The following is a 20,424-nucleotide window of genomic DNA, read 5'->3' as shown; positions in this document are numbered from 1 at the left end:
ACAGCATGTTCATATTGACAAAAGTTTTGAACTTTTGTGGTTAAATACTATTATATACCATGTCAGAACATGTCTGTTAACTAGCGTCCAGTGCGGCGATGTTTCAGTTCCCTCTAACGTCCGTTTTCGGAGCATCAGAGAGAAGCGCAGTCATTTAAGTGGCACCTAAATAAGGCACCGAAATCCGTAGATAACGGTAATTAAGGCACCGGTGGCGTATTAGCACCGTGTCTGTGCAGGTGCGATGGATCGCATACAAACCAATAGGGTGTCTGAATGGTATATGTTTATACTTCTCATCCAACCACAATCAAATTCACTCTCTCCGGATGGCGCGATTTATCTGGATAGGTTTTTTTTTGTGTGTATGTTTTTTTGAACGATGACAAGCCGGACTGAAATAGGAGTAACGAGGCTATTTTTAAAATGTAAGGAATAGAAAGTACAGATAATTGCGTGAAAATTTAAGGAGTAGAAGTAAAAAGTCTGCTGTAAAATAATTACTCCAGTAAAGTATAGATACCCAAAATTTCTACTTAAGTAAGGTAACAAAGTATTTGTACTTCATTACTTGAAACCTCTGTCTGTAACATGAATACTGTACAAGTCTTACAAAAAGTTACACAATCAAGTAGAACTGCAAGACTAAATCAATGAGCATATACATTGTGATATAACACAAGCATAAAATAACTGAAGACAAAATAAATGTTTCCAGCAACACAGACATTATCAAAGCCTCATTCCATCATTAATATCTGAAGTTCCTTTTGTTCTGGAGTTGAACCTGCAGGAAAAAAGACAAAACAATATTAAAGAAATTAAATGAAACTTTCTTGTTCATGTTCAGGCTGCACAATCACAGTTTTACCACTAACATATCATTTATTTTTGGTGTCTGCTCTACACAGATCTGCCCCAAAATGCATTATTTTCTGTTTGGAAATAAAGTTAATGTTAATGCACAAACATGAACCAGAATAGCAGGTGCACTTAGAGACGCCTTTGTGTGTGTGTCGCTGTGTGATTAGAATAGAGTCCTACATCAAATCTTTTCAATAATTTTAAAAATAGAATAAAATGATCTTGAGTACATTATAACATCCTGTCGTATGAATTTAAGCAGTCCCATCTTTTCACTCTTGGCTTCACACATATGGCTGTAAAACTAGAGGCCAGAGTTCAAACATTAAAAATTATGTTAAGTTTTTGGTTGGTTACTTTTGAAAACAAAACCAAAATGCGGATGCAACCTCCAAGCAACATCAGGGAGTGTGCACACTCAGAATTAATTAGGGTTAGGGTACTGTTTGGATTTTTACGATTCCGATGCCGAACCGGTACTTTTAAAACTATTCCGATTCCTATCCGATTCTTAAACCGATTCTTTAAAAACTGAAAAATTACATAAAAGAAAGGCTTTTTTATGGAGTTTTTTTTAAATTGAAAATGATTTACATTGAACAATATATTAACGTTTTAAAGTACTTAAATATATAATAAGTAAACCAGTCACCTAACACACAACTACAATAATTTAACAAATAACAGTTACACTATTAACAAGTAACAAAATAAATGTTGAGTTGTTATGCCAACCAGCTTCAAACCTTAGCAGTTCTTTTGCAGAAAAATGACTATAATTGCCTTCTCTGGCAATATACTACACCTCTCCTGACTTATGGCATGTCCTGCACAGGAGAAAACTCTCTCAGATAGTGTCCAAGAGGCCTGTACACACACAGGTATGAGTTTGAAAGGGCAGACAATGTGGGGAGGCTGTCCCGCCTCCCCCACCACCAGACTACAGGGTCTTGTCCTGAACGATAGACTACCAGAGCAAGTGTAATATGTTTACTAGCGATCACATGCAGTGAATGGTTAATATGCTTTTACATCCATTTTGGTGAGCCCAGAGGGGAAATATGCCATTTTAAAAGTAGCCCACATCTACGGTTGCTAGCTAACAGTAGACTACAGAGAAAGTGTGATATTTTTACGTCCGTTTTGGAGCGTGTACAAAAAGCCGTCTATCAGCAGTGATTGTAGAGTGCATGTCCGAGAATATATGGAGCTAAATCAGGGCCAAATGTTTTGTTAATTTGAAAAAAATATATATAGTTGAAAAACTAAAATTTAAGTTTTGGTCAAAACTTGGAAAAAATAAAACCATGTATTCAAACTAAAAATAAGTTTACCAATTTTTCTTTCAGTTTGAATAAAATATAGATTAAATTCTGGAATTATTTTGAATAAATTATACATTTTAATTTTTCACTTTTATATTTGTTTTCAGTTCCACATTTCATGTTTTCAGATTCAAATCTTTTTTTTCGGTTTCAAATCTTTTTTTTCGGTTTCAAATTTCTTTTTTTCGGTTTCAAATTTCTTTTTTCGGTTTCAGACTTTTGGCCCTGATTTTGCGTAGGGGTCGTGGCTTCAACTCAGAGGGGCGTGGCATTATGAGTGACAGCCTAACAAAGAAGGCAGAAGACTCCTCTGTCATGTTGCCTCCAGGAAATGATGTTACTGTGAGAACTATGACTGAATGCTTTCTATCCACTATATACATGTGATTTTTACTTAACAAACTGATGCCAGTGACAAAGTTCCATTTAAAAAATTGTTTTGGACAACACATGGTACCAATTACACTATAAGAGCAATAAACTGTGCCAGATTGTGCAGCTCAGCAGGAACAATGACTTCTCCCACTTCCATGTATGACTTATAGCACCACAGTATTCACTGGCACAAGCCCACAGGTAAGACATGTGAAAGATATTAGCATTTTTGAAAGATACTTTGCGACGTTATCCCCACAGTGGCATTTTTTTGTGATTAACACATAAAGGGAATATAGGTGGACAGCTGGACAAAGCTGGCAATCAAGCATCGCTAGCACTAAAGTTAGCATTAACTAACGTTAGCTTCACACTAGCTGGTGTTTTTACACTAATTTCAGTGTCCAGCTCAAGTTTTTTTTACTTTAACGTTTAGTGGTCTTTGTTAACCTCTGTTTGTCAGAATGACCATAACTTGACAGTGGCTGCAGTGAAGAAGGTCTCTTTTTACAGAGTAGACAAATATGACTTTACATTAATGCTCTGGCCTGATAAATTACGTTTTACACTATAACGTTACATGTAACAGCATGACAGTTATGCCTTACAAAATATGCCAAGTGGGCAAACTTTGAAGGCTTCTACCACAGCCTAACTTAAGTATCAGAATACACTAACTTGTCTTTTTGTATTTGTATTTCTTACTGTCTGTTTTCTGGACCGTGTGTGTCCGTAATAAAAGCTTTGATTGATTGATTAACAAAGCGGACCAGGACAAGTTATGTTGTTTAAACTAACAATGAAAAGGTAACACTAGCAATGTTAGTTATAATGTTTTACATTTATAAGGCTGTACGGCTGCAGGCAGCCACTGTCGAGGTTAACAAAGACCACTACACGTTAAAGTAAAAAAACTGGAGCTGGACACTGAAATTATTGTAAAAACACCTAGTGTGAAGCTAACGTTAGTTAATGCTAACTTTTGTGCTAGCGATGCTTCATTTCCAGCTGTCCACCTATTTTCCCTTTATGTGTTAATGACAAAAAAATGCCACTGCGGGGATAATGTCCCAAAGTATCTATTCAAAAAGGCTAATATCTTTCACATGTCTTACCTGTGGGCTCGCCAACTTTCAGGTTGCCCGTAGTGAGGCGCTATGCTGACTGCCGAGTGAATACTGTGGTGCTACATTCAAAGTCGTACATGGAAGTGGGAGAAGTCATTGTTCCTGCCAAACTGCACAATCTGGCACAGTTTATTGCTCTTATAGTGTAATTGGTACCATGTGTTGTCCAAATTTTTTTTTAAATGGATCTTTGTCACTGGCATCAGTTTGTTAAGTAAAAATCACATGTATATAGTGGATAGAAAGCATTCAGTCATAGTTCTCACAGTAACACCATTTCCTGAAGGCAACATGACAGAGGAGTCTTCTGCCTTCTTTGTTAGGCTGCCCCCTACGTAAAATCAGGGCCAAAAGTCTGAAACCGAAAAAAAAAGATCTGAAAGTGAAAAACAGATCTGAAACCGAAAAAAAAGATTTGAAACCAAAAAAATAAGATTTGAAGCCGTAAAAAGTTTTGAATCTGAAAACATAAAATGTGGAACTGAAAACAAATATAAAAGTGAAAATTTATAATTTATTCAAAAAAATTCCAGAATTTAATCTAAATTTTATTCAAACTGAAAGAAAAATTGGTACACTTATTTTTAGTTTGAATACATAGTTTTATTTTTTCCAAGTTTTGACCAAAACTTAAATTTTCAATTTCAAGCTTTAGTTTTTCAACTATATATTTTTTTTTCAAATTAACAAAACATTTGGCCCTGATTTAGCTCCATAAGAGTAGCGCTTCACACCGCGAGCGGGCACCTGCGCCACTCGGCAGAAAAGGGAGAAAGAAAAAAAAGAGTCTGCCGCTGTCCGGAGCGACAGAGGGGAAATATTTCAGTCGGAACCGAAATGAGGAACCGAAATTTGTGTTCTAATCCAGTCCGAATACTACCGTTTGCGTAGGAACTGGTTCCATAGTGGAACCAGGTTTCGGTACCCAACCCTAACCGAAACCCGGTTCCACTATGCAAACCGGTAGGAATTGGACCGGATTAGAACGCAAATTTCGGTTCCTCATTTCGGTTCCACTTAATTTGTTGACTGAAATATTTTTCAGTTTTTCAAGAATCGGTTTAGAAATCGGAATCGTTTTAAAAGTACCGGTTCGGCATCGGAATTGTAAAAATCCAAACGGTACCCAACCCTATGTGCGATAAGAGAAAAAACCCTCTGGGTTTGTTTGCATTTCTTTAAACCAATCACAATAAGAAGCTCCGGACGCAGTGACGGTGGCTCTGCTAAATAGTCCCTGGAGGTAACTTGTTTTGGTGGAACATTTGCACCCAGATAAAAGAAAACGCCACATACAATACTAATTGAAGTTAACTGTTGACACAATACACTGCAGCAATCGTCAACTGGCGGCCCGCAGAATAATCACGAATTCAGAAAATGTAAAGAGGAAAAAATGCATTCTGTTATTTAGCATTTCAAGCATTTACAGCAGGTAACATTACAGAGGTAGAGCACAAACCCAGCCCCTGTATTTGCATCTCTATTCTCATGCCGGGATTCTGTACAGCGATGCCTGCGCTTCATGCACACAGCTGAGCCGAGGTGTGTGTGTGTTAAAACACGCAGCACCTGACTGGGAACGATACAGAGAGAGTTACCAACGGCCGCTGGGGCAGATGAACTCACGCTGGTCTCGTTACTGTAAGTAGGCAATACTTATCAATGCACTCACCTGTGTAGACCGGCATAAACATGTTGAAAGTGATATATCAATCTGCTCTGTCTGCTCAGTCCACTCTTGTCCACCACGTTGTTTTATGCAAACACAGCTCTACTCTGCAAATAGCGAATTTTTACAAACAAGCTAAAACAAAAGCTGTCGGTTTGTAGTCTAACTGTTTATCTTAGTTTGCCGGGAATCTGGAAATTTTGACAAATTCTTATGAATTTAACTGCTGGCTGAGCGAACCATCCTCTCCGCTGGAGCGGACAATCTATGGATGTATTAAGACCAAAACATATACAAGTGGCTACTTAATAGGGACGTGAATGGCGCGACCATTATGTTTGCGTTCTTCATTCTTGATGATGATGATGCTGGTTGTATTATTTTGCAACATCATCGTTTCATTGCAAATGAGGCATACATGACGAGTGCATAGCCTGCTTATCAGTCATTCATCATTAAAGCTGGGCTTTTGGCTTTTTCACGTCAACTTTTCGCTTCAGCGACATGTTCACCTGACAACAGCCTTTCTTTCTGTAAGCATTTTCCACCAATCAGGACGCTGCATACTACAACAATGTTTCCATAATCACAGACTTTAACCATCACTCCTCAGTGAACTGCCTCCTAGTCTCAGATCATTTTCTACGTAAAGAGCCAGTTATCATTATGGAGTTTCCATGTTTTTTATGAGTTTGCTCACACTAATACATAAAAAAACATTAATTCAGCAAGAAAGTGAACATTTCGCACAAGAATAGGCTTATTAGGTATAAATTCTATTTATTTTCTTTATTTGAAAGTCCGGCCCCCGGAGTGTCTGCTTAGAAAAATTCTGGCCCTTGGAAAAATGTAGTTGATGACCCCTGCAATACAGTAACGTGAGCCATTTAAATTAGCTGATACATTAAACCTCATTAGCTCTTACCAGTGTATCACTGTGTGTACTTCGTCCACAGCAATCCCACCAATCGGTCCCAAAACCTCCCAGTTAGAGAGGAAATGCCCTAAACATATTCTTTGTAAATCTTTACAATCATTCCCCGAAAGAGCCAAGCAGGCCTGCCTTGTTGCACGATCCAAAAAGTTGTCGTTGTTTCCCAAAGAGAATGAATTTTGAGAACGGCGACACACACAGAGCGGAAAGGTCTCATCATTGCATTGCGCTCACACGCACAAACGCTCTGACTTACCAGAACTACATAAACAGCCATGCTATTGCATTTTATTTTCAGATTCAAAATAGCTCATCACCAGCACTTATTGCTCTTCTCCCGACACACAATATGAGACCAGTAGGCTTCACTAGGTGAGTCTCACAGGCACTCATTCCAGTTCCCCCATACAAAAAAAACTGTGGTCAGAAATCCTTTTTTTATACTTACACCAAAATTTGGAATGACATTCCCGATCACATTCGAACACTATCATCCATCACATATTTTAAAAAGTCCTACAGACTGTTTCTTCTTGATAGTCACACTTGCACACCTTCATTCTTCATGTATTGTTCTAGTTTTGTTTATCCGTATTTAATGTTTTATTGTATCTGTCTAGTCCATGATAATGTCCTGTGTAAATGTTTTTGTACCCATGTGCCAAAATTGTGTTCAATGTTCTATGTTGCTGCAGAACAGGAACCTGCTGGAAACCAGTTTTTAAACTGAGTCAGGCCCGTTTATATTGCACCTTAATTGTTGCTTTAAAATTTTCCTGTATAATAAATGAAATGAAATTAAATAAACTTCCATTGATCCAGACTATTGACGTACGGATCCACTGACTTCAGTTGTGATCAGTGCGCTGTCAAATGTTTCACACAGATTGATAAGGCGTGTCTAAAACCTGTCATAGCACAAAATTTAAGACTGTGTTGCAGAGGAAAATAGTTTAAAAAAATTAAAATCAATGAATGTAAAATGCTTTCTGAACAACAGTATTTCCTTTGTTCACTGGTTTCCAGTGGTTCATACTAGGAGAAATGATCCTGGTTGAGATGCTGTTGTATTACATCATAAGATATAATTATTATAGAATGAAATGATCAGTGTATGAGTAGCTGCTGTGGTTCTTACCTCCTCCCGTTCCTCCAGTTGGCTCGGCTGGCTTGGCTGGCTTTGGTGGGGGGGTCACTGTTGTGAAAGTGAAAGATGATTTATGACCTATATCTATATAATCATTAGGGCTGTCACTCGATTGAAAATATTTAATCGTGATTAATCAAATGATTGTCCATAGCTAACTCGATCGAATCTGAGTAAAAAATATAGAATTTTGGGGAAATTTAGAAAGTGGAATTTCTTTTAAAAAAATCTTTTTATTTGTGGCCATTGAGAAATTTATACTGAAATTTAGTTTTTTTTACATGTAAAACCAAGAATTACCGTATTTTAATTTCAAAGAGGTGAATTCAGAACAAATAAATTCAGATTAGACATGGTCTTCAAAAATTATTTCAATATTAAGTATTCAGTGGCTGTTAAAGTTCAAAGAGGTATGTCTCCTATCTGCTTCAATTCTGCCCCTGTCCACAGCAGGACATTGCTAAGCTTCCGTGTCGCTACTCCTGCCTGCTTCTCCAAGCTGGGGGGCGTGCCGACCACCATCTACTGTAGCTAACAGCTAGCTCAGACAACTGCACTTCAAAATATCGGTAATTACTATCCGTTAAACATTTAAACGGGTGAATGGAGTTTTATTGTACTTACGTGGTCCACTGTCGTCAAAGTTATCCAGAGCATCGGCCAGGTCAAAGCCCTGATACAGGACTACAGTCCAGAGAAGACACAGGGACAGACAGAGGAAGCAGACATGTTACTAGGGTTGGGTACCGTTTGGATTTTTACGATTCCATGCCGAACCGGTACTTTTAAAACTATTGCGATTCCTAACTGATTCCTAAACCGATTCTTGAAAAACTGAAAAATGAAATAAAAGAAAGGATTTTTTATGGAGTTTTTTTTTTATTGAAAATGATTTAAATTGAACAATATATTAACGTTTTAAAGTATTTAAATATATAATAAGTAAACCAGTCACCTAACACACAACTACAATAATTTATCAAATAACAGTTACACTATTAACAAGTAACAACAAAATAAATGTTGAGTTGGTATGCCAACCAGCTTCAAACTTTAGCAGTTCTTTTGCAGAAAAATGACTATATTTGCCTTCTCTGGCAATATACTACACCTCTCCTGACTTATGGCATGTCCTGCACAAGAGAAAACCCTCTCAGATAGTGTCCAAGAGGCCTGCCAGTTTTTAAACTCAGTCAGGCCCGTTTATATTGTACCTTAATTGTTGCTTTTACATTTTCCTGTATAATAAAATTAATTAAATAAACTTCCGTTGATCCAGACTATTGACGTACGGATCCACTGACTTCAGTTGTGATCAGTGCGCTGTCAAATGTTTCACACAGATTTATAAGGCGTGTCTAAAACCTGTCATAGCACAAAATTTAAGACTGTGTTGCAGAGGAAAATAGTTTAAAAAAAGTCTAATGTATGAATGTAAAATGCTTTCTGAACAACAGTATTTCCTGTGTTCACTGGTTTCCAGTGGTTCATACTAGGAGAAATGATCCTGGTTAAGATGCTGTTGTATTACATCATAAGATATAATTATTATAGAATGAAATGATCAGTGTATGAGTAGCTGCTGTGGTTCTTACCTCCTCCCGTTCCTCCAGTTGGCTCGGCTGGCTTTGCTGGCTTTGGTGGGGGGGTCGCTGTTGTGAAAGTGAAAGATGATTTATGACCTATATCTATATAATCATTAGGGCTGTCACTCGATTGAAAATATTGTAATGTGATTAAATCAAGATTGTCCATAGCTAACTCGATCGAATCTGAGTAAAAAATATAGAATTTTGGGGAAATTTAGAAAGTGGAATTTCTTTTAAAAAAATCTTTTTATTTGTGGCCATTGAGAAATTTATACTGAAATTTAGTTTTTTTTACATGTAAAACCAAGAATTACCGTATTTTAATTTCAAAGAGGTGAATTCAGAACAAATAAATTCAGATTAGACATGGTCTTCAAAAATTATTTCAATATTAAGTATTCAGTGGCTGTTAAAGTTCAAAGAGGTATGTCTCCTATCTGCTTCAATTCTGCCCCTGTCCACAGCAGGACATTGCTAAGCTTCCGTGTCGCTAATGCTGCCTGCTTCTCCAAGCTGGGGGGCGTGCCGACCACCATCTACTGTAGCTAACAGCTAGCTCAGACAACTGCACTTCAAAATATCGGTAATTACTATACGTTAAACATTTAAACGGGTGAATGGAGTTTTATTGTACTTACGTGGTCCACTGTCGTCAAAGTTATCCAGAGCATCGGCCAGGTCAAAGCCCTGATACAGGACTACAGTCCAGAGAAGACACAGGGACAGACAGAGGAAGCAGACATGTTACTAGGGTTGGGCACCGTTTGGATTTTTACGATTCCATGCCGAACCGGTACTTTTAAAACTATTGCGATTCCTAACTGATTCCTAAACCGATTCTTGAAAAACTGAAAAATGAAATAAAAGAAAGGCTTTTTTATGGAGATTTTTTAAAATTGAAAATGATTTAAATTGAACAATATATTAATGTTTTAAATTACTTAAATATATAATAAGTAAACCAGTCACCTAACACACAGTTCTAGTTTAACAAATAACAGTTATATTCGTATCATAAATGTTTAGTTGGTACATGTCAACCAGCTTCAAACATAAGTTCTTTTGCCAAAAATGCTATATTTGCCTTCTCTGTCAAAATACTGTACTCACTGACTTATGGATGTCCTGCAGAACAAAACCTGCTCAAATAGTTTTAAACTGAGTCAGGCCCGTTTTATATTGCACCTTAATTGTTGCTTTAAAATTTTCCTGTATAATAAATGAAATGAAATTAAATAAACTTCCATTGATCCAGACTATTGACGTATGGATCCACTGACTTCAGTTGTGATCAGTGCGCTGTCAAATGTTTCACACAGGTTGATAAGTTGTGTCTAAAACCTGTCATAGCACAAAATTTAAGACTGTGTTGCAGAGGAAAATAGTTTAAAAAAATTAAAATCAATGAATGTAAAATGCTTTCTGAACAACAGTATTTCCTTTGTTCACTGGTTTCCAGTGGTTCATACTAGGAGAAATGATCCTGGTTAAGATGCTGTTGTATTACATCATAAGATATAATTATTATAGAATGAAATGATCAGTGTATGAGTAGCTGCTGTGGTTCTTACCTCCTCCCGTTCCTCCAGTTGGCTCGGCTGGCTTGGCTGGCTTTGGTGGGGGGGTCGCTGTTGTGAAAGTGAAAGATGAATTATGACCTATATCTATATAATCATTAGGGCTGTCACTCGATTGAAAATATTTAATCGTGATTAATCAAATGATTGTCCATAGCTAACTCGATCAAATCTGAGTAAAAAATATAGAATTTTGGGGAAATTTAGAAAGTGGAATTTCTTTTTAAAAAATTTTTTATTTGTGGCCATTAAGAAATTTATACTGAAATTTAGTTTTTTTTACATGTAAAACCAAGAATTGCCGTATTTTAATTTCAAAGAGGTGAATTTAGAACAAATAAATTCAGATTAGACATGGTCTTCAAAAAATATTTCAATATTAAGTATTCAGTGGCTGTTAAAGTTCAAAGAGGTATGTCTCCTATCTGCTTCAATTCTGCCCCTGTCCACAGCAGGACATTGCTAAGCTTCCGTGTCGCTACTCCTGCCTGCTTCTCCAAGCTGGGGGGCGTGCCGACCACCATCTACTGTAGCTAACAGCTAGCTCAGACAACTGCACTTCAAAATATCGGTAATTACTATCCGTTAAACATTTAAACGGGTGTATGGAGTTTTATTGTACTTGCGTGCCCTGTCGTCAAAGTTATCCAGAGCTTTTGACCTTCGGCCACATTTCAGGCCTCAAACCCTAAAGATATAAGACTACGTCAAGGAAGAAACAGACATACAAGTGGGTACCAATTATGAAGTGGTACGAATTCATTGGCTATTTCACGCCGAACCGGTACTTTTAAAACTATTGCGATTCCTAACTGATTCCTAAACCGATTCTTGAAAAACTGAAAAATGAAATAAAAGAAAGGATTTTTTATGGAGTTTTTTTTTTATTGAAAATGATTTAAATTGAACACTATATTAACGTTTTAAAGTATTTAAATATATAATAAGTAAACCAGTCACCTAACACACAACTACAATAATTTATCAAATAACAGTTACACTATTAACAAGTAACAACAAAATAAATGTTGAGTTGGTATGCCAACCAGCTTCAAACTTTAGCAGTTCTTTTGCAGAAAAATGACTATATTTGCCTTCTCTGGCAATATACTACACCTCTCCTGACTTATGGCATGTCCTGCACAGGAGAAAACCCTCTCAGATAGTGTCCAAGAGGGCCTGCCAGTTTTTAAACTCAGTCAGGGCCCGTTTATTTATTACCTTAATTGTTGCTTTTACATTTTCCTGTATAATAAATTTAATTAAATAAACTTCCGTTGATCCAGACTATTGTGATGACGGATCCACTGACTTCAGTTGTGATCAGTGCGCTGTCAAATGTTTCACACAGGTTTATAAGGCGTGTCTAAAACCTGTCATAGCACAAAATTTAAGACTGTGTTGCAGAGGAAAATAGTTTAAAAAAAGTCTAATGTATGAATGTAAAATGCTTTCTGAACAACAGTATTTCCTGTGTTCACTGGTTTCCAGTGGTTCATACTAGGAGAAATGATCCTGGTTAAGATGCTGTTGTATTACATCATAAGATATAATTATTATAGAATGAAATGATCAGTGTATGAGTAGCTGCTGTGGTTCTTACCTCCTCCCGTTCCTCCAGTTGGCTCGGCTGGCTTTGCTGGCTTTGGTGGGGGGGTCGCTGTTGTGAAAGTGAAAGATGAATTATGACCTATATCTATATAATCATTAGGGCTGTCACTCGATTCAAAATATTTAATCGTGATTAATGAAATGATTGTCCATAGCTAACTCGATAGAATCTGAGTAAAAAATATAGAATTTTAGGGAAATTTAGAAAGTGGAATTTCTTTTTAAACATTTTTTTATTTGTGGCCATTGAGAAATTTATACTGAAATTTAAGTTTTTTACATGTAAAACCAAGAATTACCGTATTTTAATTTCAAAGAGGTGAATTCAGAACAAATAAATTCAGATTAGACATGGTCTTCAAAAATTATTTCAATATTAAGTATGGTATTCAGTGGCTGTTAAAGTTCAAAGAGGTATGTCTCCTATCTGCTTCAATTCTGCCCCTGTCCACAGCAGGACATTGCTAAGCTTCCGTGTCGCTAATGCTGCCTGCTTCTCCAAGCTGGGGGGCGTGCCGACCACCATCTACTGTAGCTAACAGCTAGCTCAGACAACTGCACTTCAAAATATCGGTAATTACTATCCGTTAAACATTTAAACGGGTGAATGGAGTTTTATTGTACTTACGTGGTCCACTGTCGTCAAAGTTATCCAGAGCATTGGCCAGGTCAAAGCCCTGATACAGGACTACAGTCCAGAGAAGACACAGGGACAGACAGAGGAAGCAGACATGTTACTAGGGTTGGGTACCGTTTGGATTTTTACGATTTTGATGCCGAACTGGTACTTTTAAAACGATTCCGATTCCTAACCGATTCTTGAAAAACTGAAAAATGACATAAAAGAAAGGCTTTTTTATGGAGTTTTTTTTAAATTGAAAATTATTTAAATGTTACAAAAAATAAAGGTTTATACCTACTTAAAAGGGGTGATAGAATACAAAACCGATTTTACCCTGTCATAGTTGAATAACAACCGTTTGGAGGGTAAATAGGACATACATAGAACCTCAAAATCCCATTGACACCTCTTTCCTCGGCAAATCTCACAATTTGAAATGGCTGCTGAAAACGGGCGAATCTCAACAAAGCTAAAAGTTGACGTCAACTCCTCAACTCCTAGTCACGCCCCAACATTTGCATAGGCTACACCACTGACCTGAGGTCAGCTTAGTCTTCTTAATCTAGCTAGGTCACGCAGATCTCCAGAGGTCCGCTATTTAGTTACTAAATTCACTTCTGAGACTTTTTTATGCGAGAAATCAACTATGTAGATGTCAAATATGAACCGTTTTACAAAAATTGATGGCTCATTGCAAATTTTTTTCGACTGTGTGTCACAGTTCAGCAGGAGCTCAGCAGGCTAACGTGACAGCGGCCGGTGCTGCCTCGCCACCCGAAGTGTCCTCCTTCATAGAACCCGGCTCGCTGTGAGCTAAATCAGTGGTTCCCAACCTTTTTTCCTTGGCGCCCCCCCCCCCCTACTCATGTCTAAGAAAAGCTCATACAGACTTTTGTATACATTATATATTCTAGTGTATTATCATAATTTGTTCAACATGTGCAAATATTTTTTTTTTTACCTCAAACCAGATAAAGACTTGCGCCCCCCCTGTGATCTTTGCCGCCCCCCTGAGGGGTGCCTGGACCCCAGGTTGGGAACCACTGAGCTAAATGGATCTCAGTCACGACCGGAAGCCCGCGGCACTCCATACCCACGCAAAGTCACTGTTTCTGGGTTACTGGACTACTAAATGCCGATGCCCCTCCAGTGCCTGCAGCTAGCCGTGATCTTTACCCATAGGATTGAAGGGACACCAGTAGCTAACTAAACCCCAAAAATTCACAAACATGCATTAAACTGAAAACAGACACAAGCGTTAGCTTCGTAAGACCTTAGCGTAGCTGTTACAGTGCCTTGCGAAAGTATTCGGCCCCCTTGAATGTTTCGACCTTTTGCCACATTTCAGGCCTCAAACATAAAGATATAAAACTGTAATTTTTTGTGAAGAATCAACAACAAGTGGGTCCCAATTATGAAGTGGAACGAAATTCATTGGCTATTTCAAACTTTTTTAACAAATAAAAAACTGAAAAAGTGGGCGTGCAAAATTATTCAGCCCCTTTTTTTTCAGTGCAGCAAACTCTCTCCAGAAGTTCAGTGAGGATCTCTGAATGATCCAATGTTGACCTAAATGACTAATGATGATACATAGAATCCAGCTGTGTGTAATCAAGTCTCCGTATAAATGCACCTGCTCTGTGATAGTCTCAGAGGTCCGTGTAAAGCGCAGAGAGCATCATGAAGAACAAGGAAAACACCAGGCAGGTCCGAGATACTGTTGTGGAGAAGTTTATAGCCGGATTTGGATACAAAAAGATTTCCCAAGCTTTAAACATCCCAAGGAGCACTGTGCAAGCGATAATATTGAAATGGAAGGAGTATCAGACCACTACAAATCTACGAAGACCCGGCCGTCGCTCTAAACTTTCAACTCATACAATGAGAAGACTGATCAGAGATGCAGCCAAGAGGCCCATGATCACTCTGGATGAACTGCAGAGATCTACAGCTGAGGTGGGAGACTCTGTCCATAGGACAACAATCAGTCGTATACTGCACAAATCTGGCCTTTATGGAAGAGTGGCAAGAAGAAAGCCATTTCTTAAAGATATCCATAAAAAGTGTCGTTTAAACCTGGGAGACACCTGGGAGACACACCAAACATGTGGAAGAAGGTGCTGTGGTCAGATGAAACCAAAATCGAACTTTTTGGCAACAATGCAAAACGTTATGTTTGGCGTAAAAGCAACACCGCTCATCACCCTGAACACACCATCCCCACTGTCAAACATGGTGGTGGCAGCATCATGGTTTGGGCCTGCTTTTCTTCAGCAGGGACAGGGAAGATGGTTAAAATTGATGGGAAGATGGATGGAGCCAAATACAGGACCATTCTGGAAGAAAACCTGATGGAGTCTGCAAAAGACCTGAGACTGGGACGGAGATTTGTCTTCCAACAAGACAATGATCCAAAACATAAAGCAAAATCTACAATGGAATGGTTCACAAATAAACATATCCAGGTGTTAGAATGGCCAAGTCAAAGTCCAGACCTGAATCCAATCGAGAATCTGTGGAAAGAACTGAAAACTGCTGTTCACAAACGCTCTCCATCCAACCTCACTGAGCTCGAGCTGTTTTGCAAGGAGGAATGGGCAAAAATGTCAGTCTCTCGATGTGCAAAACTGATAGAGACATACCCCAAACGACTTACAGCTGTAATCGCAGCAAAAGGTGGCGCTACAAAGTATTAACTTAAGGGGGCTGAGTATAATTTGCCCCAATATTTCAGTTTTTTATTTGTTTAAAAGGTTTGAAATATCCAATAAATTTCGTTCCACTTCATGATTGTGTCCCACTTGTTGTTGATTCTTCACAAAAAATTACAGTTTTATATCTTTATGTTTGAGGCCTGAAATGTGGCAAAAGGTCGAAAAGTTCAAGGGGGCCGAATACTTTCGCAAGGCACTGTATATAAGTGTCATGACGAAATTCAAACTGTAAATATATTATAGTTATGCAGAAAGTGTAGCTAGCTAGCTAGCCTCAATCTTTAGCTACCCATAGGATTGAATGGAAACTAGCAGCTAACTAAACCCCTCCTATTCACAAAAATACATTAAATTGAAATCGGACACAAGTGTTAGCTTTATAAGACCTTAGAGTAGATGTTATATAAGTGGCGTGACAAAATTCAAACTGTTAATATACTATAGTTATGCCGGCAGCCGGCCAGCTCTGCAGGGCCCCGAGCCCCGGTTGTCCAGTAACCCAGAAACGGTGACTTTCTCCTGGGTATGGAGGCGGCCGCTTTCTCATCAGACTGTGTGGACCTCCTGAAGTCTGACACGTCTTACCAAATTTGCAATTAGACATCAATTATTGTAAAAAATGTCTCAGAAGTGAATTTAGTAATGAAACATTGCAGTGTCTGAAATATGAGACCTGCTGTTTAGTCACCAATGTGTTTGTATGTGGTTCGCTCATCTAAATATTCATGAGCATATATTTGGAAGAAAAGCTCTTGTTACAAATAGGGTCATATTCACAGGGTAGTTAAGGGCCCATAAAATAGCAAGCGGAATTTTCTGCCCAACCAATGTTACATACCCTGTTAGGAGACCTTAAGGAACAGTGTGAAATACCCTATCATTCTATCACCCCTTTAAGATTACTTGAGATTGACTTATGATTTAAAAAACACAGAGGTCATATGTGAGGAGTAGATCAATAACCTGAGCTGTGAATGGTTACATGTGTTACTGATACTAATAATTAGTATAGTCCATAGAGCGTGCTCTTGATCCTTAAAATTGACACACCCGGTCTGTCTATCTGTCTTCATATCTACAGTTACATCTAAGTTAGTCGTTCTTACCCTTTTCATCACAAAGTGTTTTCCAGGTCAAACCCAGAAGACACAAACACAGCAGATCCAGAAAAAGCTTCATAGTTGTCCATTCATTATTGTTAAAATAAGGAGCTCTTACAAATCACTGCACACCTTTTACTTTCACTTAGCCTACCTCTATTTGTCACTCCCAATGACTGTATCAGTAGCATGTTCCTGCACGTTACTGCCCAGCAGCAGCATGGATGTATTAAGAGAAGGAGCAGCACTCGGAGCTCTGTCGCCATCTTGTGTCGTGTTACTGGAGTTACACAAGTCTTATCATCGGTCTCGTGTCTTGTAGATGGATAAAGACGTCAAAGATGAATTTCCAGGGTCTGATGAATTGGTTTAAATCGGAAAGAAAACAGATTATCCTTTCTAGCAGCTAGGCGAGCATTATAACGTGTGTTACACCACGTCTGTCTCTGAAGTAAAGGCTGGACTACAATAGAGCTGTTTGGAGCAATTTGTGAACAGTGTTTTCTGTTGGAAATGGTAAGTCCCTTTGGGGTGGACTTTGGGCTTTTTTACTTTGTAAACCTATAACATTTTTTTTTATTGCACAAAAATATATTTAACACAATAAAGGAAAAGGGAAAAGTCAAAAAGCATAATATGAGCACTTTAATGCAGTTCAGTGGTTAAATCTGAAAAAGGATTTTATCAAAAGATAACAATAAAATCGTTATATTCAAAAGAAAATATCAATTGTAGAAAAACGTAATTTCATGAAAAGAAAAAATGTAATCTTAAAATTCAGAAAATAAATACATTATTTATATATAAATATAAATTATATATAATTATATTATATATAAATAATTAAGAACAGAAAGTAATTATGAGAAAATCAAGAAGAAAATCGTTATATTCAGAAATGAAAAAACATTTTAAGAAGAAAAAGGGAATTCATGAAAAGAATTAAGAATAAAATCTTAATATTTAGAAAAAAAAAAGTAAAAAAAAAAAAAAAAAAAAAGAGTCATTTAATGGAGAAAAAAATTTGAATAAAATCATGATGTGCAGAAAATGAAAAAATGTTTAAAGAAAAACTGATTAAACGAAAAAAGTTGTAATAATGTAATACAATTTACATCAAAAACCAAAAAGCATCTCTCTGCTGGTGAGTGGTGTCATGGTGCCCTCTGGTGGACAACAGCAGGAACTACAAGCAGAGTGACAGAAAACAAATACACACCTTAAAACATGTTTACAGTTTTTATTATTTTAATCTGAATGTTTTAATCTTATACACTGACCCCACTTTTTACATTCATATTTGTTTAATTTTCAGTATTTCTTTTGCAATACTATGTCCGTTTGTTTTAATAAGTATTATTGATTAAGTATTTAAAACAATTCATTTAAATAATTGATCAAAATAAAAGGGATATTGGGTTACAATATAAATACATACAATATATTTAAATTTACTTTAAAAAGTCTCATCAGTGTATAAGATCAAAACATTTAAATAAAAATAATAAAAATTGTAAACATGTTTTAATGTGTGTTTTCTGTCGTTCTGCTTGTAGTTCCTGCTGGTGTCCACCAGAGGGCGCCATGACGTCACTCACCAGCAGAGAGATGCTTCCTCTGAATGCAGTTCAGTGGTTACATTTGACAGAAGAAAAAGTAATTTTATGAAAAAATAACAATAACTTCGTAATATTCAGAAGAAAAAAAGTTATTTAAGGAAAACTAACAAAGATGATGATCAGAAGGTGTTCCTGTATGATAATGGTGATCTTTACAGTGATGGGCGTCCAGGTCAGAGTGAGCAGTTCAAAGGTCAAGTCTCACATTTTTCAGATAAATTGGAACAAGGCAACGCCTCCATAATCATCAGAAATACGATGAGGGCTGACAGTGGAGAGTTTTTCATTCAATGAGACAACTATAATGTTCCACATTAAGCTTGTTATTGGTGAGTACTTTGATGAACCAGTTAAATATGTCCTCTCATTAAAGGACTGGAGCCTGGTCTCCACCTTGTTATCTAGCTGCTGCATCTGAACAAACATGATGAAAACTTTGAACTCATCGAGGGTGTCAGTTTCACATTTCTTAATGAAATATCAGCAGTCTGTAGTAGATTAAATCTGAGTGTGCACACTGCCTGATGTTGCTGAGAGATGCATCTGCATTTTGTTTTCCTAAAAAACAAACCAAAGAAAGTCAACTTAACTTTTATGCAGTTTTTAAGGTAGTTTTAGCTGCTCAGTGGTCAGCAGATTAGACTGTGGTTGTAGCTACCGGGCAGCTTCCAGGTATGAATGTGTAACTGTGTGAATGTGATCAGGGCGTTCCTGCAAAAGAGAGGTTTCCTCTCAGTGAACCTTCCCTGAATAAATAAAAGGTTAAAGGTAGCCTATATGTGGGACTCCATTCTCATCACTCAGCAACACACACAAAGCAGTAGGCGTCACCAAGTGCACCTGCTATTCTGGTTTGTGTTTGTACATTAACATTAACTTTATTTCCAAACAGAAACAAATGTTATACTTTGTTCTTTTTTACTTTGTGGAGGGGGCAACTCTGTGTAGATCAGCCACCAAAAATAAATGTGTTAGCAGTAAAACTGTGATTGTGCAGCCTCAACATGATCAAGAAAGTTTATCATAATGTTCTTTATTATTGTTTTGTCTTTTTTCCTGCAGCTTCAACTCGGAAGAAGGAACGTCGTTCACTAATGAAGGAAAGAGGCTTTGATAATGTCTGTGTTGCTGGAAACATTTATTTAGTTTTCAGTTATTTTATGCTTGTGTTATATCACAATGTATATGCTCATTGATTTTGTCTTGCAGTTCTAACTGTTTGTAAGACTTGTAGAGTATTCCTGTTCCAGAGGTGTGTAGAGCAGAGAGGACCAGATCAACATGATGATGCTCTTATAAGTTTTGTATTCTTGTAATCAGTCCAAAGTACAAAGTTTGCAGTCATGCTATGAAGTGTGAAATACTGTGTACAAATGGTCATTCATTAATTTTTTAAAATATTTTGCATTTTATTACAGTTGTTTGCTTTTAAGACAATCATTTGTCACTTTTGCGTTTAGAAGAATAGTAAAGGCTGAGATGTAGCATCGATCTTCTTATCCCGGTGGGTCACCGGGTAGAGCCCGTAGCCTACTTTACACTCCAATACATCCCTGCTCCATTTACCTCGGAACTCGGGAGCCAAAGTTGGGGATGACGTCACACCCGAGTTGAATGGGTTCGGATTTTCATTGTTTACATTAGCCAGGTTAGACATTGTTAGCAACGCCAGTTTATAACAAAGCATTACGCTGTTTTTTTGTGTTTGGATTTGATGCGCAAAGTTAAGTGTGCACACATACCTCATTGGCCAGCATACAGCTGTTGTCTGACGTCTTGTTCCACTGGCCACCAGCAGCTCCAAAAGCTCCGGTGTACAACAGGTAAGGATGCGCTCAGCTGGTGTTCCAGCAACACACATCCAGCGATGTCATCAGGTAAATGACAGCTCAATCCAACGAGTGTCCAACGATGTCCTCAGGGAGGCAGTTTTATTACTTAAATGTATGACCCCTTTGCCATTCAGAAGAATGCCACCATGGAATGACAACACAATTTATTTCTTAACGTTTGTAATTAAACAAAATACAGCCACTTCGTTCCTGTACCACTTTTCACTCATAAATAAATGTAAACGTAGCATGCATATACCACACGGTCCAACAACTATTTGCTTCTCCATTCAGTGCAACACCTGAGTGCAGTTAC

General features: G+C 37.5%; 1 protein-coding gene across 1 annotated transcript; it reads right to left on the bottom strand.

Moving 5' to 3' along the window:
• Positions 1–521: 521 nt before the first annotated feature.
• LOC120557683 (wiskott-Aldrich syndrome protein family member 3-like) lies at positions 522–20,084 on the bottom strand. Its single transcript, XM_039798239.1, has 9 exons — positions 20,019–20,084; positions 16,664–17,013; positions 12,850–12,909; positions 10,605–10,661; positions 9,672–9,731; positions 9,040–9,096; positions 8,069–8,128; positions 7,436–7,492; positions 522–787 (listed from the first exon to the last, which is right to left on the bottom strand). Exons 2-9 carry the CDS (start codon positions 16,734–16,736, stop codon positions 741–743), a joined length of 471 nt encoding a protein of 156 aa, XP_039654173.1. The 5' UTR covers positions 16,737–17,013; positions 20,019–20,084; the 3' UTR covers positions 522–740.
• Positions 20,085–20,424: the final 340 nt, after the last annotated feature.

This window comes from Perca fluviatilis, chromosome 4, assembly GCF_010015445.1.
Source record: "Perca fluviatilis chromosome 4, GENO_Pfluv_1.0, whole genome shotgun sequence".
Taxonomy (NCBI): domain Eukaryota; kingdom Metazoa; phylum Chordata; class Actinopteri; order Perciformes; family Percidae; genus Perca; species Perca fluviatilis.
The sequence above is the reverse complement of the archived record's forward strand: the minus strand, read 5'-3'. Positions and strand labels throughout refer to the sequence as shown.

What these genes read in the sequence shown, in the direction of transcription:
- LOC120557683 (XM_039798239.1), bottom strand. Translation starts at nt 16,736, where the DNA reads ATGAAGCTTTTTCTGGATCTGCTGTGTTTGTGTCTTCTGGGTTTGACC. An exon ending in AACTGGAGGAACGGGAGGAG is followed by an intron (nt 9,732 to 10,604) that starts GTAAGAACCACA and finishes TCTGGACTGTAG; the next exon opens with TCCTGTATCAGGGCTTTGAC. An exon ending in AACTGGAGGAACGGGAGGAG is followed by an intron (nt 8,129 to 9,039) that starts GTAAGAACCACA and finishes TCTGGACTGTAG; the next exon opens with TCCTGTATCAGGGCTTTGAC.